This window comes from Drosophila miranda, chromosome 2 (assembly GCF_003369915.1).
Source record: "Drosophila miranda strain MSH22 chromosome 2, D.miranda_PacBio2.1, whole genome shotgun sequence".
In the NCBI taxonomy this organism is placed as follows: Eukaryota; Metazoa; Arthropoda; class Insecta; order Diptera; family Drosophilidae; genus Drosophila; species Drosophila miranda.
This window is the reverse complement of record NC_046675.1, coordinates 866,440-890,252: the sequence shown is the minus strand read 5'-3', so window position 1 is coordinate 890,252 and position 23,813 is coordinate 866,440. Positions and strand designations below refer to the sequence as shown.

The 23,813-nt window shown below is 50.5% G+C and overlaps 6 protein-coding genes across 16 annotated transcripts; 2 read left to right on the top strand and 4 right to left on the bottom strand.

The window, feature by feature from the left end:
- Positions 1-170: 170 nt before the first annotated feature.
- LOC108155692 (prolyl 4-hydroxylase subunit alpha-2) lies at positions 171-2,514 on the bottom strand. Its single transcript, XM_017286665.2, has 7 exons — positions 2,080-2,514; positions 1,852-2,003; positions 1,646-1,796; positions 1,395-1,588; positions 711-1,336; positions 475-643; positions 171-416 (listed from the first exon to the last, which is right to left on the bottom strand). The coding sequence occupies exons 1-7, from the start codon at positions 2,313-2,315 to the stop codon at positions 334-336; spliced, it is 1,611 nt and encodes a 536-aa protein (XP_017142154.1). The 5' UTR covers positions 2,316-2,514; the 3' UTR covers positions 171-333.
- A 600-nt stretch (positions 2,515-3,114) lies between these two features.
- LOC108155697 (prolyl 4-hydroxylase subunit alpha-2) lies at positions 3,115-5,113 on the bottom strand. Of its 2 annotated transcripts, none has more exons than XM_017286672.2 (7): positions 4,851-5,113; positions 4,501-4,794; positions 4,243-4,442; positions 3,640-4,187; positions 3,529-3,576; positions 3,332-3,476; positions 3,115-3,262 (listed from the first exon to the last, which is right to left on the bottom strand). In XM_017286672.2, the coding sequence occupies exons 1-7, from the start codon at positions 5,018-5,020 to the stop codon at positions 3,225-3,227; spliced, it is 1,443 nt and encodes a 480-aa protein (XP_017142161.1). In that variant the 5' UTR covers positions 5,021-5,113; the 3' UTR covers positions 3,115-3,224. The 2 variants fall into 2 exon arrangements, with proteins under 2 accessions (XP_017142161.1, XP_017142162.1); XM_017286673.2 differs by having other exon boundaries at positions 4,243-4,439.
- LOC108155696 (prolyl 4-hydroxylase subunit alpha-1-like) lies at positions 5,087-7,062 on the bottom strand. The gene is made up of 6 exons (XM_017286671.2): positions 6,768-7,062; positions 6,407-6,709; positions 6,161-6,354; positions 5,570-6,105; positions 5,457-5,507; positions 5,087-5,385 (listed from the first exon to the last, which is right to left on the bottom strand). The coding sequence occupies exons 1-6, from the start codon at positions 6,935-6,937 to the stop codon at positions 5,164-5,166; spliced, it is 1,476 nt and encodes a 491-aa protein (XP_017142160.1). The 5' UTR covers positions 6,938-7,062; the 3' UTR covers positions 5,087-5,163.
- A 62-nt stretch (positions 7,063-7,124) lies between these two features.
- Positions 7,125-15,806, top strand: LOC108155698 (phosphoribosyl pyrophosphate synthase-associated protein 2). 7 transcript variants are annotated; one of them, XM_033388301.1, is made up of 8 exons: positions 7,125-7,189; positions 12,960-13,196; positions 13,260-13,548; positions 13,616-13,782; positions 14,527-14,583; positions 14,789-14,936; positions 15,016-15,162; positions 15,230-15,806. In XM_033388301.1, exons 2-8 carry the CDS (start codon positions 13,000-13,002, stop codon positions 15,386-15,388), a joined length of 1,164 nt encoding a protein of 387 aa, XP_033244192.1. In that variant the 5' UTR covers positions 7,125-7,189; positions 12,960-12,999; the 3' UTR covers positions 15,389-15,806. The 7 variants fall into 7 exon arrangements, with proteins under 7 accessions (XP_033244192.1, XP_033244190.1, XP_017142164.1 ...); XM_033388299.1 differs by lacking the exon at positions 7,125-7,189 and adding an exon at positions 7,204-7,481; XM_033388300.1 differs by lacking the exon at positions 7,125-7,189 and adding an exon at positions 8,106-8,297.
- On the bottom strand, positions 8,033-12,602 carry LOC108155703 (cytosolic carboxypeptidase 6). 4 transcript variants are annotated; one of them, XR_004471774.1, is made up of 7 exons: positions 12,156-12,602; positions 11,975-12,086; positions 10,383-10,948; positions 9,938-10,312; positions 9,548-9,863; positions 8,433-9,486; positions 8,033-8,348 (listed from the first exon to the last, which is right to left on the bottom strand). XR_004471774.1 is itself a non-coding variant. In XM_033388293.1 (6 exons), exons 2-6 carry the CDS (start codon positions 11,985-11,987, stop codon positions 8,906-8,908), a joined length of 1,851 nt encoding a protein of 616 aa, XP_033244184.1. In that variant the 5' UTR covers positions 11,988-12,086; positions 12,156-12,602; the 3' UTR covers positions 8,033-8,905. The 4 variants fall into 4 exon arrangements, 3 of the variants coding, with proteins under 3 accessions (XP_033244184.1, XP_033244186.1, XP_033244185.1); XM_033388293.1 differs by having other exon boundaries at positions 8,033-9,486; XM_033388295.1 differs by lacking the exons at positions 11,975-12,086; positions 12,156-12,602 and adding an exon at positions 11,018-11,078 and having other exon boundaries at positions 8,033-9,486; positions 9,548-9,891; positions 9,924-10,312.
- A 91-nt stretch (positions 15,807-15,897) lies between the features above and the next one.
- On the top strand, positions 15,898-23,609 carry LOC108155690 (sodium-independent sulfate anion transporter). The gene is made up of 4 exons (XM_017286663.2): positions 15,898-22,218; positions 22,276-22,578; positions 22,648-22,793; positions 22,858-23,609. The coding sequence occupies exons 1-4, from the start codon at positions 21,084-21,086 to the stop codon at positions 23,188-23,190; spliced, it is 1,917 nt and encodes a 638-aa protein (XP_017142152.1). The 5' UTR covers positions 15,898-21,083; the 3' UTR covers positions 23,191-23,609.
- The last annotated feature ends 204 nt before the right edge of the window (positions 23,610-23,813 follow it).

The window sequence follows — 23,813 nt, the reverse complement described above, 5'->3', positions numbered from 1 at the left end:
TCTCATATTTTTACCATACCTCGTATTCTTCTTCATGACAAATACAACCAAATGTTTCGAAAAAAAATAAATAAATTACCTAATAAGTACATACGTGCTCTAGAGACCGAATATTTTTTTGTTGCAATATTAATGAATCAATCTATAAAATAAAAATTACTCCATCAAAATCAGTTGGTGGAAATGATATAGCGGCTTTACTTTTGAAAATTGTTGTTATATACTTGGGGGCTAGCCCCATGCGCCAAACCCCGGCACACTCGCTTCTTTCACTCGCATCGATCTCTTTTATATGATCTCTTCTAAGCCTTAGCCTTACAATTGCTCCATAATCTAAGTGATAAACGATCTATTCCCTGGATGATAGGTGGGCTGGATAAACATTTGATCCCACTCGTGTATCCAGCAGGACAGGACTGCAAAAGGGGAAGTAAATTGTAGCTGGAGAAATGAAAACCCACAAGAAATACTCACCCGTTTTGGCGCCATCGATGACGGGGCAAGAACCATGAAGGGTTCGACTGTCCAGATCGTGCGTCTCCCCGTGCATGTTGTACCAGACGAGGACCTTGCCCCGCTCCGAGGGGACCTTCAGTTGTAGTTGCGGAAAGACAGTGGAGCCGCCGTGTTTTACATCGTTAAGCTTCAGGTGATAAACAGAGAATCCATCGGTTAGTAAGAGCTTAAAAAGAAGCTTGAAACCGACTCACGTAGAAAAGGACAGTGGCCATGCGGTCACCTAAGGCCTGGGTGATCGGAAGGGAGGCATTAAGGTAGTCGAAGTGGGTGTCGTAGTGGCCCCCGTAGCCGTATTTTATCAGCTGCACGACCTGGCCCAGCTTTATAATCAGTCCGGTGATGTCGTGTATGCGTCTGAGGATACGTTGTAGCACCGGCCAGCCGGAGACATGCATATTTTCGTCGGGGATCCAAGCTCCCAGGGCGGTGCGCACCTTGCTCTTTTTACTGTTGTCCATCTCCCCCACGCCAATGCTTTTCAGAAGCGGCTCTGCAACGCGCTCCACTTCGGCTATTTCCGCGTCGGAGAGGACATTATGGTAGACGACGATATAAGGATCCAGCGACAGCTCCTCCATCCGTAGCGGGGCCAGGCGCAGGAAGGGTGTGGTTGTGGCATTGTAGCGACAGTGCAGGCGCGAGGGTTTATTTTGGTGCGAGGAGCGGCAGATCTGATTGAATTCCTCGTCCAGAATGGGCTTCATTTCCTCCGAAACTGGGACGTGTCTCGTGCTTGTGTAGAAGTTGAGCAGACGCTCCGAGTGCTCTGCCAGATCAGGGTGGTCTGTTATCATCGTTCGAGCGTTATCTTCTAGGTCTGAAAATTAATGTGAGATTGATCTTCAGCAGAGGAATGTCGGGTCGTGATCACTCACCGAGCTCCACGAAACAGCGGGACAGTAGCATGAAGACCTCACTTGAAGTCAATCCCAGCACATGAAGGACCGAATAATGCTCTGGTCTTACCAGGTCCAACGAGTAGGCCAGAAATTGTGCAGCTTTTCCGTACTCTCCCCAATGGAAAAGCAGTTTCCCAAGAGAGAAGCAATCGATGACTGAAATGCTACTGCTGCAGGAGGAACATTGAATGATCGGCTGAAGTAGAGAAATCCTGCTGAACACCTACTTGTAGTGCACACCTTCGATTATCCCGTGGACGAGATCCCCTGGCCCCACATCATAGGTACGAATAATCCGATAAATAGCCTCCGTGGCATCCTCGGTCTCTTCTACTGAAGGAAATTTCGTTGCCTTGTTTTTGAGGAAATTAATCTGATCTGAATGGAAAGCGCGGCGATTATATGCATTATTCTTTCGTAGATTTGCACTCACCCTGCCCCACAGGCTGCCGCATGAACTTCTCTAAATGGCGCCAGTCCTCGTGCATGTGTCGGATGAGTGGGAAACTGTGCAGCGGATTCGATAGGTACTCCTCCTCCCTGCCCTTCGCTCCCTTAAGGGGTATGCGCATCGCCTTTGCAAATCTGTGTCGGCACCCAACCCCACCCAAGCGATTAAAACAGTTTGCAGAGGGTCGGGTCTTGTTATCTCGAGTCTCACCTCCGCAGAACGTCGACTTTTTTCTGCAACTCTTCAGCATATTGCACGAGGTTTGAGATCAGCTGCCTGTCCAGCAGGAGCAGCTCCATTCGGTCTGCCATTGAGGTCATAAACTCCTTGGGTGGATTGGAGCTCGTTTCCCCTTTTGTCTTACTCTGACTCTGACTCTGAACAGCAGCACTCGCGAGCATCAGGAGGGCCTGGAGGATCACTTGCATAGATGCGAGTGGTAGCATTGTAGTCTTGTATCTGAGAAACGATTCCTTTTCATGGTATTTTCCCCGCTTTCAATGAGATTATAGTGTGACGGGAACACAGATGTTTGCGAGAAAAATACGAGGGTTGCTATTTAAGTTTCCGGCCAAGGTCGCTTTTAGCCCTAATAGGACCCAATGGTCGACGATGATTTTCTATCATATGTGATGTGTATTTTTAAGCAAAGAATACTTAGATCAGCTTAGTTCAACTTTGATTGTGACAAACCGGTAAAAGACTGAATTTCTCGAAGGTTATCCAAAATCAGCTGTTATGCCACAAAATATTGTTCGCTTAGGATCCCAAATAATTTAAAAATCTTGCAAAAAGAGGCTCGTGTCGATTGGTGAAAAAAAATATACAAAAATACGATCGTGGTGCTTTAAAAGCTGTATTAACCATCTACACATGTTACGCATCAGATATATATAAATTTGTGCCCGAGACAAAACAGTTATCGACGGTATGGATGCTTTAAAGCGAGACATATGTCAAACAATCTTAGATTACAATCGCAATTATACAAATTATAAGACAATTATCTCATATACAAAATATTCAAAATTAAATTTGTCACGCTAGGCTACATCATAAAAAAGAGAACAACAAAATTTAAAAAAAAATGCCCAAGAAGAAATATTAAGAATGGTAAAAAAAACGTACAACTTTTCAAATGTCTAATTTTTCTGTGCATAATTAATAAAGACTAAGAAGGAATTTTATATCTATTTAAAAATAATATGAAAAAAATGTAATTTAAGTTAAATTTAAAATTTCAAATTTTTGTCTTGTGCAAAGTACAGCTTTATTGATGGGCGTAAAGTGCTGCGATTGATTATTGCTCGGCTCCCCACCGCATCGAATGGGGAAGAATGGGAGGACCGCTTCGCTCAGTCTTCCGGGTCCACGTACAGAAACTTTAACAAGACTGCAAAAAGAGAATATTATCGATCATTGATGAGAGGCCTCAACTGGCGAAGGACTGCCAAAGCTATACCCAATCCACTGCCCACCACATTGGGGCAGACGGTGTGCTCAAAGTCGCCTTCGTGGAATGTGATCAAGACGTCGCCCTGCCGCGGATGCACTGACATTGGATAGTGTGGTATAGTGATAGCTCCGCCAACCTCTACATCATTCAGCTGGAAAGAAATGGCAATCAGTGAGGTAGGCAGAAATTTCCTTAAAACCTACAAAGAAGATAGCAGTTCCCTCGATTTCGTTAAAGTCCAGGTCGGAAAACTGCAATGAAATCATACATAAAGGAAAGAGAGACAAGGAAACCTAAAAGGATCATCCGATTACTTTGGAGGAGTCCTTGAACAGCTGGAACAGACGGAAGGGCTCTTGCTGGGCGTACTCTAGCACATGGAAGTTATCTGCGGGCTTGAAGTAATCCGTCATGTCCAGCACCCGCTGCTCCAGGCGCTTCATCACCGGACTGTATTCATCCGGGACAGAACAGCCTTCTATACCGCCATCCATATGGATCATGGCTTCCAGTGGACACCGCTTGAGGGCGTCTCGGATATGTGCGACCTCTGTCTCGTAGAAGGCATTCCGGTAGATTACAATGTAGGGAGAGGAGAGCACCTCCTCGTAGCGTAGCGGGGCCAGCCACAGGAAGGGCGACAATATCGAATTGTACGCACAAACGGCGAAGTGCGCGTCGAAGCTTTCCTGACACTGGCGCTGCAGTGGACTGGGCGTAGTCACGGGCGCCACGATGGGTTTCATGGGCTCGGGCTCGCGCAGGCTGCGCAGCTCTTGGACACCGGACTCCTGCAGCAGGTGCACGTTGTATTCATCAAGTATTACGGCATTCTGGTAGGCCAGGAACACCTCCTCTCGGTCTGCAAGAGAACAAAAATTTACGCGGAGATCTTTGGATCTGTGACCATCACCCACTGAGTTTGTCGTAGGTCCTGGCCTGCATTCGATACGCCTCAGAGCGAGACGTACCCAGCACGCTGTAGAGATCGCTGTACGGCGACGCGGTGTAGTTCTCGGCTGCTACGGTGAACCATTTGATGGCCTCATGGTAGTTCTCCTTCTTGTATATCTCCAAACCCATGTGGTAGCAGTCCAAAGGGGAAAGATAAAGGCTGCTAAACGAAACCAGGAGGTAAGGAGGGGGTTTACTCAGGAGAAGCTATCCTTTCTCACCTGTAGAACTCCTTTTGGGCCACCAGGAAGGAAGGTTCGTATGCGTAAAACTCGGCCAGGCTCTGCACTGTTTGGGCCGCCGCCTGGAAGTCCTGCCGCTGTGGCAGCTGCGGCAGGATGCGTTCCAGCTTCGCCACCTGATCAGGCCCTACTTGCTCCTCCATGTATACCTGCCAGCTGACCCAATCCTGGTGCATGTGCCGTATCAGCCGGAAGGCATTCAGCGGATTCGACAGATACAGCTCCGGATCCTCGTTGGCCTCTTCGATCTCTTCGTTGTACTCCCTCAGAGCGCTATGGAGGACGAAGAGGTATCGATCAGAAGGGAAAGGACCCTCTTTCAGACTCACCCATTGATGAGGCTGATCTTCCCCGTCAGCTCCAGGGCATAGTCTCGCAGATTCTGAATCAGTTCACGCTCTAGAGTTAGCATTCCCTGGAAGCGTTTCTCGTCAAGAACCGCCTCGAGAAAGGGGCAAGCCAGGCACAAGAGCAAAAACGTGTACCGTAGCGCAGCCATAATGAGGAAATGATCTTCAAGAAATGCCACAACTGGCCTTCAGATTTAGCCATTTGACACGGATGATTATGCCCTGACAAATTTAATTATCTCTGCCAATAAAAAAGCATCGTTTATGCGTGCAAAATACAGAGAATAAACTTTCATTGCCCCCTCCTCCTGAGGGTCTGCTCCTTCGCAGAGAGGAACTTCGTGGCTATCCACTTGTCGCCATCAATGACGGGGCAGCCAAAGTGTCTAGTGCGTGTATCCCCCACCAACGAGTCCAGCAGATTGTAGAAGACTAAAGCAGTGCCTGCTTGGGGCTTCACGGCCACTTCCAGATTGGGGAACACTGTGTAGCCGCCCTGCGAGACGTTGCTCAGCTGAAGGGAAGAAGGAAAGAAGGGAATAACGAGTCAGTTTATCCTGTATGAAGACCTGCTTCTCAACTTACAAATATCTGGATGGTGAACAGGCGATTGTCGCCTTGCAATTCCTCTTCGATCTGCAAAATGCAATCACAAAATGAAAATCTATAAGGTTGTAAAAGAATAACGTAAGGATAACCTCATCGAAGTAGTCCTTGTGGAGGCCAAGGAAGCCCCCAATCCCGTAGTTGGTAATAAGCCAACTCTCGGATCCGTTTAAACTCAATCCAGTCATGTCCCAAAGTCGCTGGTGGAGGCTCTGCACCAGCGGAAGGGATTCAGGGAGAGCGCAGTGCTTAGCCGAAAGCCCGCTTCTCAGGGAATCATGCGTGAGATTCGTCCTTCCGTAGTCCTTAAGCAGCTCCATTTCCTTACCGGACACCACGTCGTGGTAGAGCACAATGTAGGGATCCAGCAGGACCTCTTCCACCTTAAGTCGGGCATAGAAGGATGGTCTCCAACTGAACCGACAGTGGAGCCTCGACTTCCATGGGTACTCGCCGCGACATCCTCGCTGCACATCGGTGACTGCTGGCAGAGGATCCTCTTCGTAGTCCAGGCGGGGCCTCACTAGCCAGCGGTTTTCCAGCCTCGAACGCAGGCTCAGCAGACGCATGTCGAAAGGCAGCTTTTCCAAGGCACCGATAATGACAGCCAAGGCATCATCGTTGCGACCTGCGAAAGGTAATCTCTTGAAACGTAGAAATGTAAGAGGAAAATGGTATCCCACTCTGTCGCATCAGAGATCCCGCCTGCAGCTGCCACAACTCAACGCGATGGAAGCCCTGGACAGCATATATATCCTCCTCACTGACATTGTACCGATCCGCGGCCAATCCCAGCCAAACACTCGCCTGCACAAAGCTCTTCAGGTGGAAGTAATGTTTGCCCAGGCTCCAGCAATCCATGGCAGTGAGTTGGACGCTGCAAAAGAGGAAAATCAGTTCGGAATCCTTTCGCGGCAGCAGTATCTCACTTATGCTGCTGTCCATCGAGCAGTCCGATGGCCATATCCCGCTCAGTCTGCCCATACATATCCCGGATCTGCTTCAATCCAAAAGCAGCATCGGCTATGTCCGCCCGGCTAGGGAGCAGCAGTTCCAGAGAGCGGAAGTGCTTAATCTCCTCTGCACCAACAGATTCCTCTACAAAATCCAACCAATTGGGCCAGTCGTGGTGCTGGTGTCTCAGAAGGGAGTACGCGTGCAGGGGATTTCCCACAAAGCGCTCTTGCTTGTCCTCGGCCGCCTCCAGGACAGGGCGCATCTTGGAAAGTGCCCTGACAAGAATATTAATCAATTAATTGTCAATTTTATTCCATACAAATATTTGTTTACCGTCGAATCGTGCTCAATTTTGCCTCCATTTTGTCCGCAAATGCACTCAAATTGCCGTAATAGGAGCGTTCCAACGGTATCAGCTCCCCCAGGGAATCCACAGCCAAACTATAGTCTGCTTCCTCATCGGCAGAACATGCGCAGATATAAAACAATAGCACCAGCAACATGTCCAAAGAGTTTAAAACACTTTATATCAATGATCTCGGTACATTTCACGCTAAAACAAAATATTTTGCACGCTCCACATTTAAAATTTTCCCCGCTCACCAATTTGCCAGTCGAGTGCTTTTATCGAGTGCACAAAATGTGCTCATTTGCGCAGAACGACTGTCTGGCAACGCCCCGCTCAACACTCAACAGCTGGCAGATTAGAAACTCATTTCGGAGCAATTTATTTTCGAACGTGTCCTCCCCAAAGAGTAATTATCTCTCTAGTTGCTTCAGCTAAGTTCAGTGTGTGTGTGTACTTCTCTATTTATTTCTCTGTGCTGCACCGTGTGTAGCAGCTGCGTCCGCCCACGCCTACGCCACTTCAGTTGCTGTTCTCACGCGCAGCGAAAGAGTCAGAATAACTGTAAAAATAACTCGAGAATTTCAATCAATAATTCAGATAAAACAACGAAAACAAGAGGAGAAGGAGAAGAAGATATAGATATCGAAGAAGTGCAGCCATATTCAGAGGAACTGCGTCATGCTGCTGCAGCGGAACAAGTAAAAGCGGCTTTTGGCTTTCCATTTACATATTTCTGTGTTCCATATACATATAATTTAATTAGTGTCTCTCCCACGGCGTGTTTCTGATGTTTGTGTGTGTGTGTATCTACCCTCCTCCCTCCCGCTTTGTGTTTTAATCATTTGTGTTCTCCACTCCTCTCCCTCTCCCTCCTGTAACTGTGTCTGTGTCTACCTTCCCAGTGCCCGTCAACATGCTGTTAGCCAGGTTGTGAGAATATATTCCATTTATATGTACAGACGTTTCTGTTGCTTGTTTGTTTAACCAATTTGAAATTGCGTGCTAACCAAAAAACCAGTTCCTGTTCCCAAACTGTGCCCTTCACCACCCTCCCCGTGGTCTGGTGTTCTCTTTGCTTTGATTTTGTTATTTGCCATTTAAAAACATTTATTTTGAATAATTTAAATAACTGCATCCATACACTGCCACATCAAACAGCTGTTAGCATATTACTCTGGCAGTCTGGCAACGCTGGCCGCTCTCACCTCACTCTATTTTGCGCTCCATTTTGCCTTCTATTCCAATTCGCTTTTATTTATACAAAAGAGGAACCGAGAAAGAAGAGTCCGGTCTGTCTTTTTTTTATTGATTTCATGTTAATTGAAAGCGTTAATCAGGTCGGAAGCCCTTACACTCGGTTCGGTCTTTCGGTTGCTGCCTGCCTGCTGATCCACTCACATTCCGCCTTGCTGCTGGCACGCTCGCCACACTCTTATCAGCGGTTTTCGCGCGTGTTTTCCGAGTCGAGTGTGGCTGAGTGAGATTTCTGTCGCCTGCCCCCGATCCTTTCCCAGGTAATGGGTGGTACAGCTGATGCCTGCCGCTGACTGCATTGCTATAATTTGCTATATTTATGTGTGTGTATAAGATAAGATAAAAGTGGGACAGACATCCAGCTAATTGATATTACACTCGCACTCTGCACTCACGTGCTGTTGTTGAGTAGAAGGTCGCGTCGCACACACTCGACTCACTTGCCACTCATTTCTCACACTGTGTGTGTGTGTGTTCGTGTGTTTGCATAGTGGCTGCTCTTTGTTTATTTGTTCGTAGTCACATCTAACGGCGCTTTTAATATGCAATAGACACCCACCTAGACATGATTCGACTTGATACGAGTGATGAGTGCTATCTCGCAATGCAATGAGTCGAGCCATTCCCCTCCCGACGAATCGCCTCCTGGCAGGGGGCCAAATGGTGCGCAACAGCACAGAGATAAGCGGATAAGCCCAGCAAATGGCATTCCCACTCATTCGCCGACCCACCTGACTTGTTGCTCAATTTTCGGAGACATTAACTGTTTATTTAGAAAAAACGAAGCGGAAAGCGTACAAAAGGAAAAATTACGGTTATCCACTTACTCTCTCTCTCTCTCTCTCTCTCACACTCACTCACTCTCTTTCTATCGCCTGTCGGCTGCATCGAAACTGTTCGATTTGAGCTTCAGGCTGCCCCTCGTCAGCTGATTGAGGTCGATGATGGAGAGGTAGGGCTTGGGGGGTAAGTTGACAGGCAGCGGCACCTCGATTGTCACCCTCGCCGATCTCTTGCCCTGGCCAACGGCTCCTCCATGATCACTTCCTGTTTTGAGTGCACCCAAGGAAAAAGAGGAATACTGATCGTGGGCCGCAGGGCAAGTGGCAGTAGCCGCCCTCCGGTAGTTGCGGCAGCCGCTGAAGCTGCTGCTTCCGGGCGCCAGTGGTCGGACGGGGGAGAAGCCTCCTTCGTCGGAGGATCCTCCTCCACCTCCTCCGGAATCGTAGCAGATGCTCAGGTTGTTGTACGAGATGGGGGCGTGACAGCGCGGGGTCTTGGGTCGGGGCTTGACCTCGTAGCGCGTCTTGGAACGTGAGCGGGAGTGCTGGTTGCGCTGGCGGCCCCTTCGTTTGCCCCGCACCTCCGGCACGAGGGGCACGGGCAGGATGTTGATAAAGCGGTAGTACTGGAGCAGGGTGCGGGCGAGATTCCTACCCACGCGGTAGTCTACGAAAGAGGCAAGGGAAGAATATAGCTAGAGAACATCTGGCGGAGTGGCTGTACTCACATCCATCCTCGTTGTAGAGAGCCACCGTCTTGCCGTCGCGCAGAAAATGACCCGCCATGGACACCTCCAGGGTGTAGGCGTTTACAGTGTCGCTGAGGCGCTCGCAGCTGAATCTCCTGAGGCTGCCCGCCTTCCGGTCGTCGGCATTGAACATCGTGTGCTCGGCCACATAGTCGGGGGCATTGCTGGCGAAGAGTCGCGGGAAGACCAGGTGCCGCTCGTAGCGGTAGACATCCTCGTACGTGTTCCCGTACACGAAGCAGCCGTGCATGCTGCTGTTGGCATGCAGATCGATCACGAAATCAATCTGATATGTCTGCAAAGGGAGGAGCAGGTGAGTCCATCTCCATCTGAGATCCAATTCCACTTCCACTGCGAACCCGCACTCACATCCGAATTATCCAGCTCCTTCAGCATCCCCCTGATGGCGTGCAGCTCTGGCTGCGTGAACTCCGAGGCCAGATGCCAGTTGCGGTTCATGTCCTGGCCCATCAGATTGCAGCGGTTGTTGCCCAGGAACACGCCATCCGGATTGGCCATCGGCACGATCTTGAACACAAAGTTCTCGCGCAGGACCGCCGCTATCGGATGGTTGCCCACGAGGAACTCGATGAGGCCCTGGCAGACGTGGGAGGCGGGGGCCTCGCTGGAGTGCGTCCGACAGACGATCACGATGACACGAATGAAGCTGCGATCCAAGCGATTGGTGGAGCGCTGCTTATGCGTCACCTGATCGATGGTCAGCAGATCCACATTTCTGTTTTGCTGCGGGAAAAAGACGGTTAGAGACGGGAATCTAGAAACAGGAAACAAGAGAGGACTCTACTGCACTCACCAGAGACTTGATGAGGACGCATCGCGTGAAGCGCTTGTCTGTGCCCTGCCGTGCATCGATCACATTCAAATAGGACTGGAGGCGGGAGTAGCTGTAGGGCCAGGCCAGAGCGAACTGGTAGACGTCCTCCTCCTTCTCGAAGATGAAGGCAAAGCTGAGGACGTAGTGGCCCTGGTGCATGGCTGAGCGGTAGAAGAACACCTGCCGCTTGGACATCCGCTGCCACTTGGGCCGACTGGAGCTCTTGACGAGTGGCGTGAGGCCGGAGGCGAACAGATTGCGGCTCTTGCTGAGGTTCACGATGTTGAAGAGGACCCGCTGGTCCTGCTTGACGTTGTCCACCGTGAAGTTGAACCAGAAGCGGAAGCGCGGATTGCACGTGTCCGGCCGCAGGAACAGATCGTACTCGAACTCCCCCACCAGCTCGGCCTTGCCCAGATTCCCCGTCTCGAAGGCCGCATCGAAGCACAGATGGCCCCGCTTCGCCTTGCCGCTCTGCCCCGGTGGACGGATAATCACGCGAGACACATTGCCCAGGCCGCCCTCTCCATCGCTGTCCTCGCTGTCTGTAAATGGAAGTTGGGGGAAGGTCAATCAGTGGAAGTGGACTTATAATGTCTTATATGCTCTTATACCCTCCGAGCCACGCTCGTACATGCTCGTGTGCTCAAGCGGATCACAGGCAATGCCCAGCATTATGTCGTTTACTGTTCCGCGTCTTCTGTTTTGTGCGTCTGCCTCTGGGAACGTTCTACTTTCCTCTAAGTCGAAGGGCCTCTGAAGTGTCGGACCTAATCCTCTGGCAGGCAGTCCCAACCTGTCATAACTTTCTTCGCCTGCGGATGGGCCGCCTGCTCCACCTCCTTTCTAATCCCTCCCAGATGCTATCTTTAAACTTGTGCCTCCCGGCCACAGCCCCTGCTCCTGCTGCTGCCCCGTTATGTGGCACATATGCGTGCCGCCAGTTTCCAGGGCACTCGCTGCCGCAACTGCAACGCCTCAAGAAAAGTCTAAGCGAGACGTCAAATGTGTCTAAAATTGAATAGTCGCCTCGTAGTTGCGTCGCCCCCCTATAAAGGAGCCTTGAAGTTTCTAAAAATGGCTTCATCGATACCCTAAGGAGGGAAATATGGCATCTATATTCCTATTCCCGCATTCCCTTACATTATTAGGATTCCTAGAAGCCATAGGACTATTCATTTTCCTATACACGATGCTCTGAATCAGGACATCTCGTTACGCCTATACGGAATTATAGGAGAAAAAGTAAACGAAAATCGGAACAAAGCTATCCGAGAAGAAGTAGTTCCCTGGATACTCGTTGTGAAAGTCCTTATCGCAGGCGCAGACATGTGATTGCTTTATCAATACTTCCATCCTAATGGAGGAATATGTAAAACGCCTCAAAGGTGTTCAGCACTTCCCCCAAAATTAGACCCAAATGAAAGACCCAAAGCACCTTCAAGGTTGCCTTTGATTCGATCTCAAAATATTGCACCTTCCCTGAAGGGTATTCACATCTCGCTCTGCCCACAAATATGCCTCGCATCAGACTCGCTTATCTCTGCCACATTTATGGCCATTTCACTCACCTGAATCGCCCATTCCTGCGCCTCTCTCTCCTCAACCCATGCACTTGCTGCGGTCCTGCTGTTGCTGCTGCTTCTGCTCCTGTCTCCAGTTCGCCCTTCCACCTCGAGTGACCTGCGAGTGAGTTTAGAAATAGAAATTCAATTAGCCACCGACACGCCCCACTGTACCACTGGCCTGTACCTGAAGATGGGGTTCCTTGGCTTTCCTTTGGCTTTCACTTTTCTTCGATGCCACTCGAATGTCGCGGCAAGTCGCGTGCGCGTAGATTTCTATCTGAGATGGTGCTAATCCCCGTGTAGCAGACGCTCCTCCGCTCCCTCCTCTCGCTCGACTGCCGACTGCCTGACGGTTCTGACTGAGTGGCGGTTCCGCTGTGGGTCTGACGGCGGCACACGTTGACGTTGCCACGCCACTCACATGTGTACGGGGTGCCCCTTGTTTGATCGATACCGGATTACCCGAATACCGGAAGAGGGAATGCGCACTGGCGTTCGGCTGCGGTTTCTGTTTCGGTTGCGCTAGCCAGGGAGTCGCCACCGAACTGGGCAACAAAGTATCAGTAGCAGCAGCAGCAGCACTAATTGCGATTGCGTTCTATCCGTGGTTCGGTTCTGTGTTCTTTGTTCTCTGTTCTGTTGAGGAATTGGTTCACTGGGGCTAATCGATATACGTGCGGCAGGGCTCCCCAAGTGCGCGCGAGGGTAACGTGGGAACGGTAACGACTGCGGCAACGCGGTGGCGTATGCGTTATATTAATGGTTATGGGATTACGGAATACGGGAGTGAATGAACCCAAACCCAATCCCCAGTAGCATGTCCAAACGCAGGTAGCTATCCCCCCGCACCGCACCGCACCCATTCCCCATTCACCGCTTTCTGTTTTTATGTTTTCTGTTACTGTTTCTGTTGCGTTTCCATTTCGTTTTCCCCCCTTGCCCTGTTCTATGTGTCCCCTACTTATCGTGTGCTCTGATTACGTTACAGACTAGGCAGCGTGCGCCCACCGAAGCGTTGCAGGAGCGACATGGACAACACCTCCACGTCGGACATTGTCATCATCAATGGCAACTCGCACCCGGATCTCGCCAACATGGTCGCCGATCGCATGGGCCTGAAGAACGGCGGCTGTTCCGTCTTCCACAAGTCCAATCGAGAGACGATTGTCGAGATCAGTGACTCGGTGCGGGGCAAGGACATCTACATCATCCAGACGGGCACCAAGTAGACACAGTATCTGTAGAATAGCGAGTCGCCCATCTAACAATCTTCTCCTCTTTCCCCCAGGGACGCGAACAACAACATTATGGAGCTGCTAATCATGGCCTATGCGTGCAAGACCTCGTCGGCCCGCTCCATTGTGGGCGTGATCCCGTACTTGCCGTACTCGAAGCAGTGCAAGATGCGCAAGCGTGGCTGCATCGTCTCGAAGCTGCTGGCCAAGATGATGTGCACCTCGGGCCTCACGCACATCATCACGATGGACCTGCACCAGAAGGAGATCCAGGGCTTCTTCGATATACCCGTGGACAACCTGCGGGCCTCGCCCTTCCTTCTGCAGTACATCCAGGAGAGCGTGAGTGCCAGCCATAGCATAGTCCGGAAAATGCACAGAGAACTAAACTAAATGCATCCCTTGGCAGATACCCGAATATCGCAATTCCGTGATTGTGGCCCGCAATCCAGGCGTGGCCAAGAAGGCCAACTCCTATGCGGAGCGGCTGCGTTTGGGCCTGGCCGTCATCCATGGCGAGCAAAAGGAGGCAGAAAGCGACGAGGTCGATGGCCGCTACTCGCCTCCGCCGACCAGGTAAGTCCCCAGTCCGCAGATCTCCATTGTAGGCCTCGCTGCTATCCCGGCCCTAGCAATTATCTGTTCTTCCATGAGTTCTGTTCTGGTTGTGTTCTGTTGATCTTTTCCCCTAAGCTTTGTTCTAAGACCGAAGCTGGAAGCACTTTGAATCACTCGATTAGCACTCTGCACTAGAATCTGTATTGTTTTATTTGGAAAAGCACTAGAATGTTCGTCATTTATCACCCGCAAAGCTATCAAATCATTATACAACTCCTGTTTATCTCAAAAATATCATAAATGGGAAGTGTGTGCGTTTCGGAATTGTCAACAAAGACAAATGAAAGGAAAACTCTACTCTTGCAGTGAGAATTCGCATATCGGATGAGCAATCGAATGCTTTATTCAACATCCAATCCATTGCTTGTAGATGAAGCTCATGCTTTATCTGCAAATATTGGTACCTTCTGAAACGCACCCTTCCATGGACATACATATGCCATTCGGTAGACCATTTAGATCTGTTCTGTCTGTCGTTGGCTTCTGTCCTGTAGACCGTACCTCACAGCCGTAGACAGGAGGCACTTTATCCGTAGACTCCTCCCATTTGTAGCCGCTTTGCTCTGCTTTCGCTTCTGTTTCCACCCACTGCCAAAAGCTCGATACGCGAGGCAGCTGGCAGCAGATGAATCCGAAATTCAAAATCCAACATTCGAAAAGACGAAAAACAAACGAAATTTCTCTTTATTTGTGTTCAAGCAGTGCGTATAGCAATTTATTAGGAAATTCAGTTGAAATGTGCTTTCCAGCGGCGCCTAGGTTCGTATTCTTTTATTCATTTGATTATTCATTCTAATTAATTTATGATTTCTAATCGATTGCCACTCAACCCCCCACCCTTTCTCCCCACTCCCCAACACCCGCCAACACGATTGTGTTTCTTTTTTGGTTACCAACACACGACACCACACACTGCACCACAATCGATCCTCGGACCCTCGACCAACCACTCTAATCCGTAAAGAAACTCTACTCCACAACACGCACCCATCAGCAGCAGCAGCCGACAGCGCACCACCTCGGTGTCGGTGGGCGTGCCGGAGCATCCGGTGAAGGTCAAGCCGCCGCTCACGATCGTGGGCGATGTAAATGGACGCATAGCCATCATGGTTGTGAGTATTAATCCTCCCAGAGAATGCCTATAGCGCTCGCCCTCGACCCCGCCCCTAATCTCTGTCGGTTTCCGCCCAGGATGATCTGATTGATGATGTCCAGTCATTTGTGGCCGCCGCCGAGATGCTGAAGGAGAACGGAGCCTGCAAGATCTACGTGCTGGCCACGCACGGTCTGCTCAGCTCAGATGCGCCCCGTCTGCTAGATGAGTCCTGCATTGATGAGGTACGTTCGAGCCCCGTTTGTCCATTCTGCTCTAAGGATAACTCTTCGTTCAATCCGTTTGCCGTAGATCGTTGTCACCAATACCATTCCACACGAGATACAGAAACTGCAGTGCCACAAGATCAAGACGATCGACATCTCCATACTGATCGCCGAGGCCATACGCCGCATCCACAACAAGGAGTCCATGTCGTATCTCTTCCGCAACGTTACCCTGGAGGACTAAGGATCCCCTGCGCACACTACACACTCATCCCATGTATCCCATATACTCACCCACACTTTTTAGTTCATTCCGTTGAGGTCCCAAAAAAGTTTCATCCCCGGATCCTTCGGGGTGCTCTGTTCTTCTTTATATTGCTTGTTTTTTCGCTTTAGAAACCATTGGAAGGCGCCCAGCGCTCGCTCGTTTGCTCAAATAAACAAATAATCCAGTCCAATAACACTTGTACACCAACTAGCAAGGCATACTTTCAGGCATTGCCTTACGCCCAACAACACCCACTCCACTACACTACACTACAAAGCAAGACTTTCACTCCACTCGTTTCGTGCTTCCCCAGGGTACCCTCACCAGCTCTCTCTTGTAGTCTTAAGCTCTAGCCCACAGTAGTTTGTCGAAATAAAATCTGATTGTACTCAAATCCGACTCGGACTCCCAGTGCAGATTAGCCGCCGCGTCCCACTGCAGCGATCCATAAATGTGTATCTTTATGGCTAGAATTTATGGCATTCAATTGGCATCCACTTAATTGAACGGCCATTCCGTTCCATAAATGATCATAATTTTGAGTCGTGTGTTGGCGCACACAAAAAACCCTAGGTATATGACAGATGTCGTCTGTGCACGGAAATGTAGACATCCGATAAGATTACAACGGAGAGTGAAGAATGTCCGACTGCATCTCCGGGCTGTTCCGCGTGACTAACGCTTGTGCAACAGCTACAGTCTGGTCTCCGTCTCTGGGACATAAATCAGAGACCACCTGCATCCTCAGGGCACATAAATCATGGATCAGAAGAGCCACACAGATTAGTCTGGTATGCGAGAAATTTGCATTGCTAAATGCCACAGCTCCAGAGGAATGCAGCTCCGATGACGATCGGTACTTGGGGTCTTTTATCTATATTTGATCTCAGACAATGCCGCATATTTGCCGGGCGCTGGCCTCTAGCTCTACCTCTGCCGCTGCCGCTGCCTAGAGGCCAAGAGCGATAAACCTTGCGCTGTTTGCACGCCCAAATCCAAACAGAAACGGAACAGCACACAGCAGAGATACCTTCTCGCGGCTCGGCTCCATCAATGTGACATCTGCTGCTCCATTATCTAGCGACTTGCGGGGAAAAGCAAACAAAAACATTGTAAAAACGCGCTAGATAATCTCCAGGAAATTTGCCACTAATCTTAGAAGACTAATTGTTGGATTTAAATGGGAATCGAAACAATGCACATGCTCGGGTAACCCCTGGAATAGTCCCAGGCCCCCTCCCCACCCACAGGCCGAGTCGCGTGTGCCTGGCGTGGCATGGCATGGCGTGCATTGAACTGACTTCCGTCTGGAGGCACGGGTCTCTCGGGGCATGGGAATGGGTCCAGATCATCGCAGTAGTAGCGGCTCCCTTGCCATTAGCGGGCCATCAATTGTAATGGGTCCGTGTTCTATCATTCCCACCCCGCGACACCAGCATTTTCAGATCCAATTACAATTTCAATTGTCTCGCCCGCTGAAATGTTTGGCATTTGGCATGCCTGATAACCGGGAACTCTCTGTTGTTTCCGTCGTGTGATTTTGTTTGATTTTTGTTTATCACTCGCGAAAATTGATTTGTTAATTTGCACAGCTCGTTGGCGACCCATTAGCACGCCACTTGATTGGATTGGATTTAGCACCTGACTGCGAAATTAGCCGCCACATTTTAATGGACCATCATCGGCATATGCCAGTAGTTCCCATAGCATTGCCCTTTGTGGGCGGGAGAACGATTTCTGGCCTCTGCGCTTCGATGATTTGCATTTTGTCTGGCAGTACGAATGAATCTATTCGAGATGACGACAGCAAAACAAAACTAGTCACACGACCAGATCGCTCGAAATTACCATTCCGATGACTCGGACTCGGACTCGGAATATGCTTTACATTTAAATCATCATCGCCAGCAGCAGCAGGGGTACCCAAGCATGGAGGGGGACTATTACTTTAATAGAAGGTGCTTTACCCTCTCGAGCGTTAGATGTCTTCTGTGAAACCCCATACTTCCCGGTCTTCTCTTCGCTGAAACTCCAATGCAAAAACTTTCCTTTCAGCTCTTGAGTACCCCTCTGATGATGGTGTGCGTAAAAATATACAAACGACAGATGCTGAAGTGCTTTTTCTTCTTTTTTTCAGCTGGTTATATCTACATTTCGTTTTGTTTTCTTCTGGCCCGGTCATGTGACCAAAATTAATTCAGTTTCGCTGCCATTTCTGCGGTTATTGCCGCCATAAAAGCAACAAGCGTCTCCGCCGACCCGGGTCCCTTTGGATCGGATACGATCACGTGAGAGAGAATCGCTTTGGCCAGGTCCAAGCGGATATTCGCTTACTTGTTTTTCTCGTGTGGCTGGAGGGGAGGTTTTTGGATGATCTGCGGGTCTGTTTTGCTGGACATGCCCCTGGCATTTGGCTTTGGCTGCCATTGAGCCTGGGTCCCTGACATCCATTACAGGGGGACTTCCTCGACTCTGACCTCAGACGTCGCCGAGTGTCGTCTCGCAGATAAATATCGACATGATATTCGAGCATGAACACCCGACTTGGATACCCGACCGACGGGTTTGAGTCACGTGAAGCCTTACTTCGGCGTTCGGGTACTTTACACGCCTCAATGCAGGCCGCTGCACACGAGTGCCAAGACTGCCAAGATTGCCAAGAGGGGGTGGAGGTGATAAGCTTGCGTAATGCTTAAGCCTCATACAATTGACCGAATGCTCAATTAACAGTTTGTTTGTTTGTTTGCCATTCATTGTTCGGGGTTCGCCGCTGTTTGCCTTTCGAGATCTGCCTATAGACTCAGATGCAGTTGCAGTTATAATCACATTCTCTGGAACGTGCTTTCCATAAGCAAGTACATATCTGGAGCAAGCAGTGCATACAGATCGACAAGCCTTTCCGCCGTTGGGGGAGGCCATTCCACTCCACTCCCCACTTCCCACTCCATACTCCACGTGATTGCGCTTATCAAACAGGCAAACACCTTGGGATTCCATGGTGCCCCCTCCCCCGACTATAGCTGCCGAAATCTGGACCCGCTCAAGGGCCTAGAGAGATCACAAATCTCTCCAAAGGTAGGCCGCCTACGCACACTCAAGATTTATGCTGGCCAACAAGACGAATAAGCCTCCCAGACAGCCTCCCAGCATCTGTTGGCCACGGTTAATTGCCGTCTAACCAAAAAACGAGATAGAAGGGTGAAGAGAAACAGCAGAGACAAACAGAGAATCAGTCAAAACAATTATCCGCACGCCAGCGAAATTAAAAGCGAATTAAATGTGCTCAAAAATTATAATTGTCTGACTCTCGGGTTAGTTATGCACATTTAATTGTTCTATAATGTTCCCCGTTCCTCTACGGGGGGGTTTTCGCTGTCCCACTGCGTATGAGTAACGCGAATTGCCCCTCCGAGTGTTACATATCTGATTAAGCCACAAAATCCACACTGAACGGGCGACTGAACTTATAAATATTCGCGGGGAATGGCGTGAAAGTATCGCAGAGAACAGATCGATCAGAGATCAATGCGAATGGATCCCAGGGCGGGGGGTACTCTCACCCACATTCCATAGAAGACCGCCAGAGAAGGGCAGGCAATCGTCGGCTTACGCTTACTCTGAGAAAAAGGTGTCTGTTTTCCATTAGTTTGATCGCTTTCAGCTCTGCGCAATAGATCAGCCGCTGGACGCGTGTTCCCCATTTGGTGGGAGACTTTGTTCCGTATCGAAGATGATTTAATATGCGATTAATAACAAAGAGGGGCACCATTTGGAGACAAGGTCTCCGGGGCAGAGTCTGAGTGGAAAAAACCCCCCAGGAAGGGATTCCACTTTTTGTTACTTTATGTTCTGAATTCTGCAGAAAATTCTTGGTATGCAAATGCGCAAAAGAACCGCAAAAAAAAGACACGACCAGAACTGCAGTCCGGCAATTCCCATTAAAGTCGTAGCAAGATCTATGGATCGCTCTACCGAACCGCGAATCTCATTTAATTGGCAATTGAGTTATTCCACTTACAGCCGATAGATGGATGGGCAGACTGACGGACTAATAATATGTACTGTGGCAGCTCGACCGGTTTGAGGCGATGCCGAAATAGTGGGAGAACTAGTAGAGGGAGCCCGCCGTCAGCTAAATTCCGGCTTTTATCTCAGCCGTACTCGTACGATTGATTTATGGAGCGCGCACACTTCAAACTGATTTATATGCTCTTACGGCTGATTGATTTCCCGTGCCGACAAGCAGCGACGAAAGCGATAGACGGTAGCCGATAGCCGATAGCCCACAGGCAGTAAAGATAGCCTGCGCCTGTGGCGCTATGGCCCCCTTTCATGGGGTACTTTCAAGAGGATACACAATTCGGTCAACAGAGAAGCTTTGAACAAACCATATTGCATAGATTCACTCCGTAATCACCCAAGTTCGCGCCCTTCTATGGCAGACTCCCACCTTCCCTTAGAACAAGTGATGCAATCGAATGCAATTGCATCAAAGCAAACAATTCGGATCGTATTTGCATTTGCATTTGCATTAAAGCAATGATGTGGAAATCGGCTTGGATGGGGAAGCCTGGGAATCTGCTGGGTTTGTGCCTCCAATCTCCATCGTGGGGCGTGAAAATCCTATCGATTAGCATGGAATGGAATGCGACGGCTGCTCAGGTTCCCATGTTCGGGGCCAGCACGTGCAGAAAATCACAGCAAAAGTTGTTGATTTTCCAAGCAGGCAGCAAGGGGAACCTGGGAAGGTGGCTAGGGGATACCCTGTAGAAATGGGTAAACCAGCAACATCTCTTAGAAAAATACTAGAACCGCACAGGGAATGCCGTGTATATCAGAGTCAGAGACTTCCTTACAGCTCCCCTGCGTTTGTCGACTCGTGTATGTATACCTTATGCACTATATTTATAAGGTTAATGGAGGATTAACATAGGTGACACACACCAAACTAGTGGGGTTCCACGGGTTCAGAAGAACTTTCTGGTGGGTATGGGACAGCTCGGCTTGGAAGTTGAATATGGGAACACGATTCCATTACAGTTGGAGTTTCCCTCTGGGAAATCTGCGCCTTTTTCCCACAAAAGTCTCGACTTACAGCCGTGTCCGGGCAGCCCCTGATTCCGTCCACATATGGGGGTTATTGTGGTCTGCGTCATTTACATTTCTTCGGGCAATTACACGGTGAAAAGCCCCCCCCTCCCACGCTCGGCCGACAGGCGGGCGCTCGTCGAGAGCCGGTTTGGGGCGTGTGGTTAACGCTGGAGGATGGTGACAGAGGGAGGGGGGTGCAGCGGCGATAACGAAAGCCGGCGGATAGTCTCGAAAGCGCTGCCGCTGCCAGCGACTCTTTATAATCAGTTCCCAGCAGTCGGCGGACTGTTAGTCTGCTGCCGTTTCTGCCGTTGAAGCTGGCTCTTGCCCGATCTCTGCGACAGTTTTCGATTCATTCCCCCAGTGGACGGGCACGCGAATAGTTCGCTTCGCTTCGGTACATTTCGGTTCTACTCCAGCCTCCCAGCCTCAAAGCTCCAGAGATCGAAGATCAATCAGTGTTGCTCCAACAGTGAAGTGTTCCCGTGAGAGTGCCATGTGGCCATAGAAGCTACAAGAAGACAGAGAAAAGGAACAGACAAGAAGACACACCAAAATACTAGTACAACATCCATCCAGAATGACGCGCAGCGAGGACAACGGCCACACCAATGGGGCCTTCAACGAGGACTCTGAGGTGTCCCTGGACATCCCCACGAACACCCTCTATCACACGTCGCGCGACTGCATCGTACAGGAGGAGCAGTCCGGGGAGTCGGAGAGCTGCCTGGAGGCCTCGAGGGGCTGCTGCCGGAGCCTGTGGCACAACATCTTCCGCAAGAAGACGCTGTACAAGCGCTTCCCCATCCTGACGTGGCTGCCGCAGTACAAGAAGGACTACATCTTCGGCGACCTTGTGGCGGGCATCTCGGTGGCGCTGACGGTGATTCCCCAGGCCCTGGCCTACGCGGGCATAGCGGGGCTGGACCTGCAGTACGGTCTGTACGCCTGCTTCCTGGGGTGCTTCATCTACATCTTCATCGGATCGAGCAAGGACGTGCCCATCGGTCCCACGGCCATCTCGGCGCTGCTCTCCTTCCAAATCGCGGGCGGGAGCTGGCAGATCGCCACGCTGCTCACCTTCCTCACCGGCATCATCGAGATCCTGATGGGCGCGTTCCGGCTGGGCTTCCTCATCGACTTCGTCTCGGGACCAGTGGGGGCGGGCTTCACCAGCGCCGTCTCCCTGATCATCTTCAGCTCCCAGATGAAGGACTTTCTCGGGATACAGACCAGCGGCAACACCTTCCTGCAGGTGTGGATCAGCATCGTGAACGACATCCACAACATCAGCTGGCCGGACTTTATCCTCGGCCTCATTTGCATCACACTGCTCCTCAGCCTGCGCGCCCTCGCCAGCTGCAGCGTCGGCCCCAAGGAGGGAAAGTCCTCCGGCCAGTCGCTCCTCACGGGGATCTTCTGGACGGTGGGCACGGCCCGGAACGCTCTTCTCGTCTGCGGCACTGCAGGTCTAGGGTACTGGCTCTCGGTTAGCGGCCAGGAGGATCTCGTCCGCACGGTGGGATTTGTGCCCAAGGGCATGCCCTCCTTCCAGCCGCCGCCGTTCCACATCGACGCTGTTGTGAACGAGACCACCGGCGAGGTGCTGGTGGATGGCCAGAGCTTCTGGGATATGGTCAGCACTCTGGGCTCGGGCCTCATTGTCGTCCCGCTGATTGCCCTGCTCGAGACGATGGCAGTGGTCCAGGCCTTTGGTGAGTTTTCTAGTGACTCCTTCGATGTACCCTTCTGACTGCCTGTGTTTCTCTCAGCCGATGGCAAGCCCACAGATGCCACGCAGGAGCTGATTGCCTCCGGGGTCTGCAACGTGGCCAACTCCTTCGTCCAGGGTCTGCGCAGCAACGGAGGCATTGCGAGGGGCGCCATCCTCAATGCCAGCGGAGTGCGCACCCAGCTCTCGAACCTGTACACCAGCGTGATCGTGATCATCGCCCTGCTCTACCTCACCCCCTGCTTCTACTACATCCCAAAGGCTGCCCTCGCCTCCATCATCATAGCAGCCGTCGTCTTCATGGTGCAGTATCGAGTGATCAAGCCCATGTGGCATAGCAAAAGTGAGTTGATCTTGGATACCCACACACTACAACACCTATTGATATTATTCCCCCCCTTCCTCCAATTAGAAACCGATCTCATTCCCGGCCTGGGCGCCTTCTTTGCCTGTTTGGTCCTGCCTCTGCAGCTGGGCATCCTCGTGGGCATCGGCATTAATGTGGTGTTTATCCTCTACCAGGCGGCCCGTCCCAAGCTGCGGATCGAGACGTTGGCGGTGAGTCCTCTTCAGTGTCCCGCGCCCATACAAAAGATCTCTAAGAATCCTTCTCCCTCCGCAGACATCGAATGGCCTGAAGTATCTGATGCTCACGCCCGACCGCTGCCTGATCTTCCCCTCGATGGAGTTCGTCCGCAAGGTGATCAACAAGCAGGGGGTCAAGTCCACCTTGCCCGTTGTGATCGACTGCACCCACATCTACGGAGCGGACTTCACCGCCGCCAAGGTCATTTCCACGATGGTCATGGACTTTGCCCAGCGCCAGCAGCCGCTGTTCTTCTACAACCTCCAGCCGCGCGTGGCGCAGGTCTTCGAGGGCCTCAACAAGGACCTGGTCGTGATCTACGACCTCACCACGCTGCACTCCAAGCTGGCGGAGAAGGGCTCGGCCTGAGCCGTTTGAAATGCGATCTGCTGACCGCTACAACCTCGTCACACTTAGTCTCTGCTTAGTCGCAGTCTCAGTCTTAGGTTAGTCTTGCCAGCCCCGCCGAGGCCACCGACTGGTCGCCCACGCACATGGCCAAAGTCGCGTCGACAGTAAGATTTCACATGGCTCGCAGCTTAATTAGCATTAAAGTTGGGCCAATCCTCCATTGTCGCCTAGTTTAGGTATACGCATATTTATATTTATTTTACATTTGTTCGTTTCGCACCTTGGCCTCTGCCGAAATATTTGCGAATTTTGTTGAGCGAAATCCAAGTCCCACCCCCACGATATTACTGCTGTGCATAGTATTATATTGAAAACCAATAGCCAACGATGAGTATTATGATAAGTACTTAATTAAAGCCAGAAAATGAACAGTAAAAGCCTGAACCTGTAGATTTTTAATTGATCTCTGGAATTAAATGATTAACATTACTTGGGAGCCGCGATCAGAATGGAAATCGACATCCAGGAACGCCCATCCTTTCACCGAATAATTATATGCATACATAAGTAGGTAACAGGTTGGAAGGTAATCTCTCTAGAAACTTTGGGTACTTTCGACCATGTCACAAGCACTTTTCCAT

Bases quoted from the DNA above. Each gene is read 5' to 3' on its own strand.
- LOC108155692 (XM_017286665.2), bottom strand. From the start codon at position 2,315: ATGCTACCACTCGCATCTATGCAAGTGATCCTCCAGGCCCTCCTGATG. The intron at 1,589-1,645 runs GTAGGTGTTCAG...TTCCTCCTGCAG, and splicing joins ATCGAAGGTGTGCACTACAA to CAGTAGCATTTCAGTCATCG. The intron at 417-474 runs GTGAGTATTTCT...CCCCTTTTGCAG, and splicing joins CATCGATGGCGCCAAAACGG to TCCTGTCCTGCTGGATACAC.
- LOC108155697 (XM_017286672.2), bottom strand. From the start codon at position 5,020: ATGGCTGCGCTACGGTACACGTTTTTGCTCTTGTGCCTGGCTTGCCCC. The intron at 3,577-3,639 runs GTAATCGGATGA...ATTTCATTGCAG, and splicing joins TGTTCAAGGACTCCTCCAAA to TTTTCCGACCTGGACTTTAA. The intron at 3,477-3,528 runs GTAGGTTTTAAG...ATTTCTTTCCAG, and splicing joins AGGGAACTGCTATCTTCTTT to CTGAATGATGTAGAGGTTGG.
- LOC108155696 (XM_017286671.2), bottom strand. From the start codon at position 6,937: ATGTTGCTGGTGCTATTGTTTTATATCTGCGCATGTTCTGCCGATGAG. The intron at 6,355-6,406 runs GTGAGATACTGC...CCTCTTTTGCAG, and splicing joins CTCGATGGACAGCAGCATAA to CGTCCAACTCACTGCCATGG. The intron at 5,508-5,569 runs GTTATCCTTACG...TGCATTTTGCAG, and splicing joins ACAAGGACTACTTCGATGAG to ATCGAAGAGGAATTGCAAGG.
- LOC108155703 (XM_033388295.1), bottom strand. From the start codon at position 11,078: ATGCTGGGCATTGCCTGTGATCCGCTTGAGCACACGAGCATGTACGAG. The intron at 10,949-11,017 runs GTATAAGAGCAT...TTCCATTTACAG, and splicing joins GTACGAGCGTGGCTCGGAGG to ACAGCGAGGACAGCGATGGA. The intron at 9,487-9,547 runs GTGAGTACAGCC...CCTCTTTCGTAG, and splicing joins TCTCTACAACGAGGATGGAT to ACTACCGCGTGGGTAGGAAT.
- LOC108155698 (XM_033388298.1), top strand. From the start codon at position 12,762: ATGAACCCAAACCCAATCCCCAGTAGCATGTCCAAACGCAG. The intron at 12,803-12,959 runs GTAGCTATCCCC...ATTACGTTACAG, and splicing joins AGTAGCATGTCCAAACGCAG to ACTAGGCAGCGTGCGCCCAC. The intron at 14,937-15,015 runs GTGAGTATTAAT...GTTTCCGCCCAG, and splicing joins GACGCATAGCCATCATGGTT to GATGATCTGATTGATGATGT.
- LOC108155690 (XM_017286663.2), top strand. From the start codon at position 21,084: ATGACGCGCAGCGAGGACAACGGCCACACCAATGGGGCCTTCAACGAG. The intron at 22,219-22,275 runs GTGAGTTTTCTA...TGTTTCTCTCAG, and splicing joins GGCAGTGGTCCAGGCCTTTG to CCGATGGCAAGCCCACAGAT. The intron at 22,794-22,857 runs GTGAGTCCTCTT...CTCCCTCCGCAG, and splicing joins TGCGGATCGAGACGTTGGCG to ACATCGAATGGCCTGAAGTA.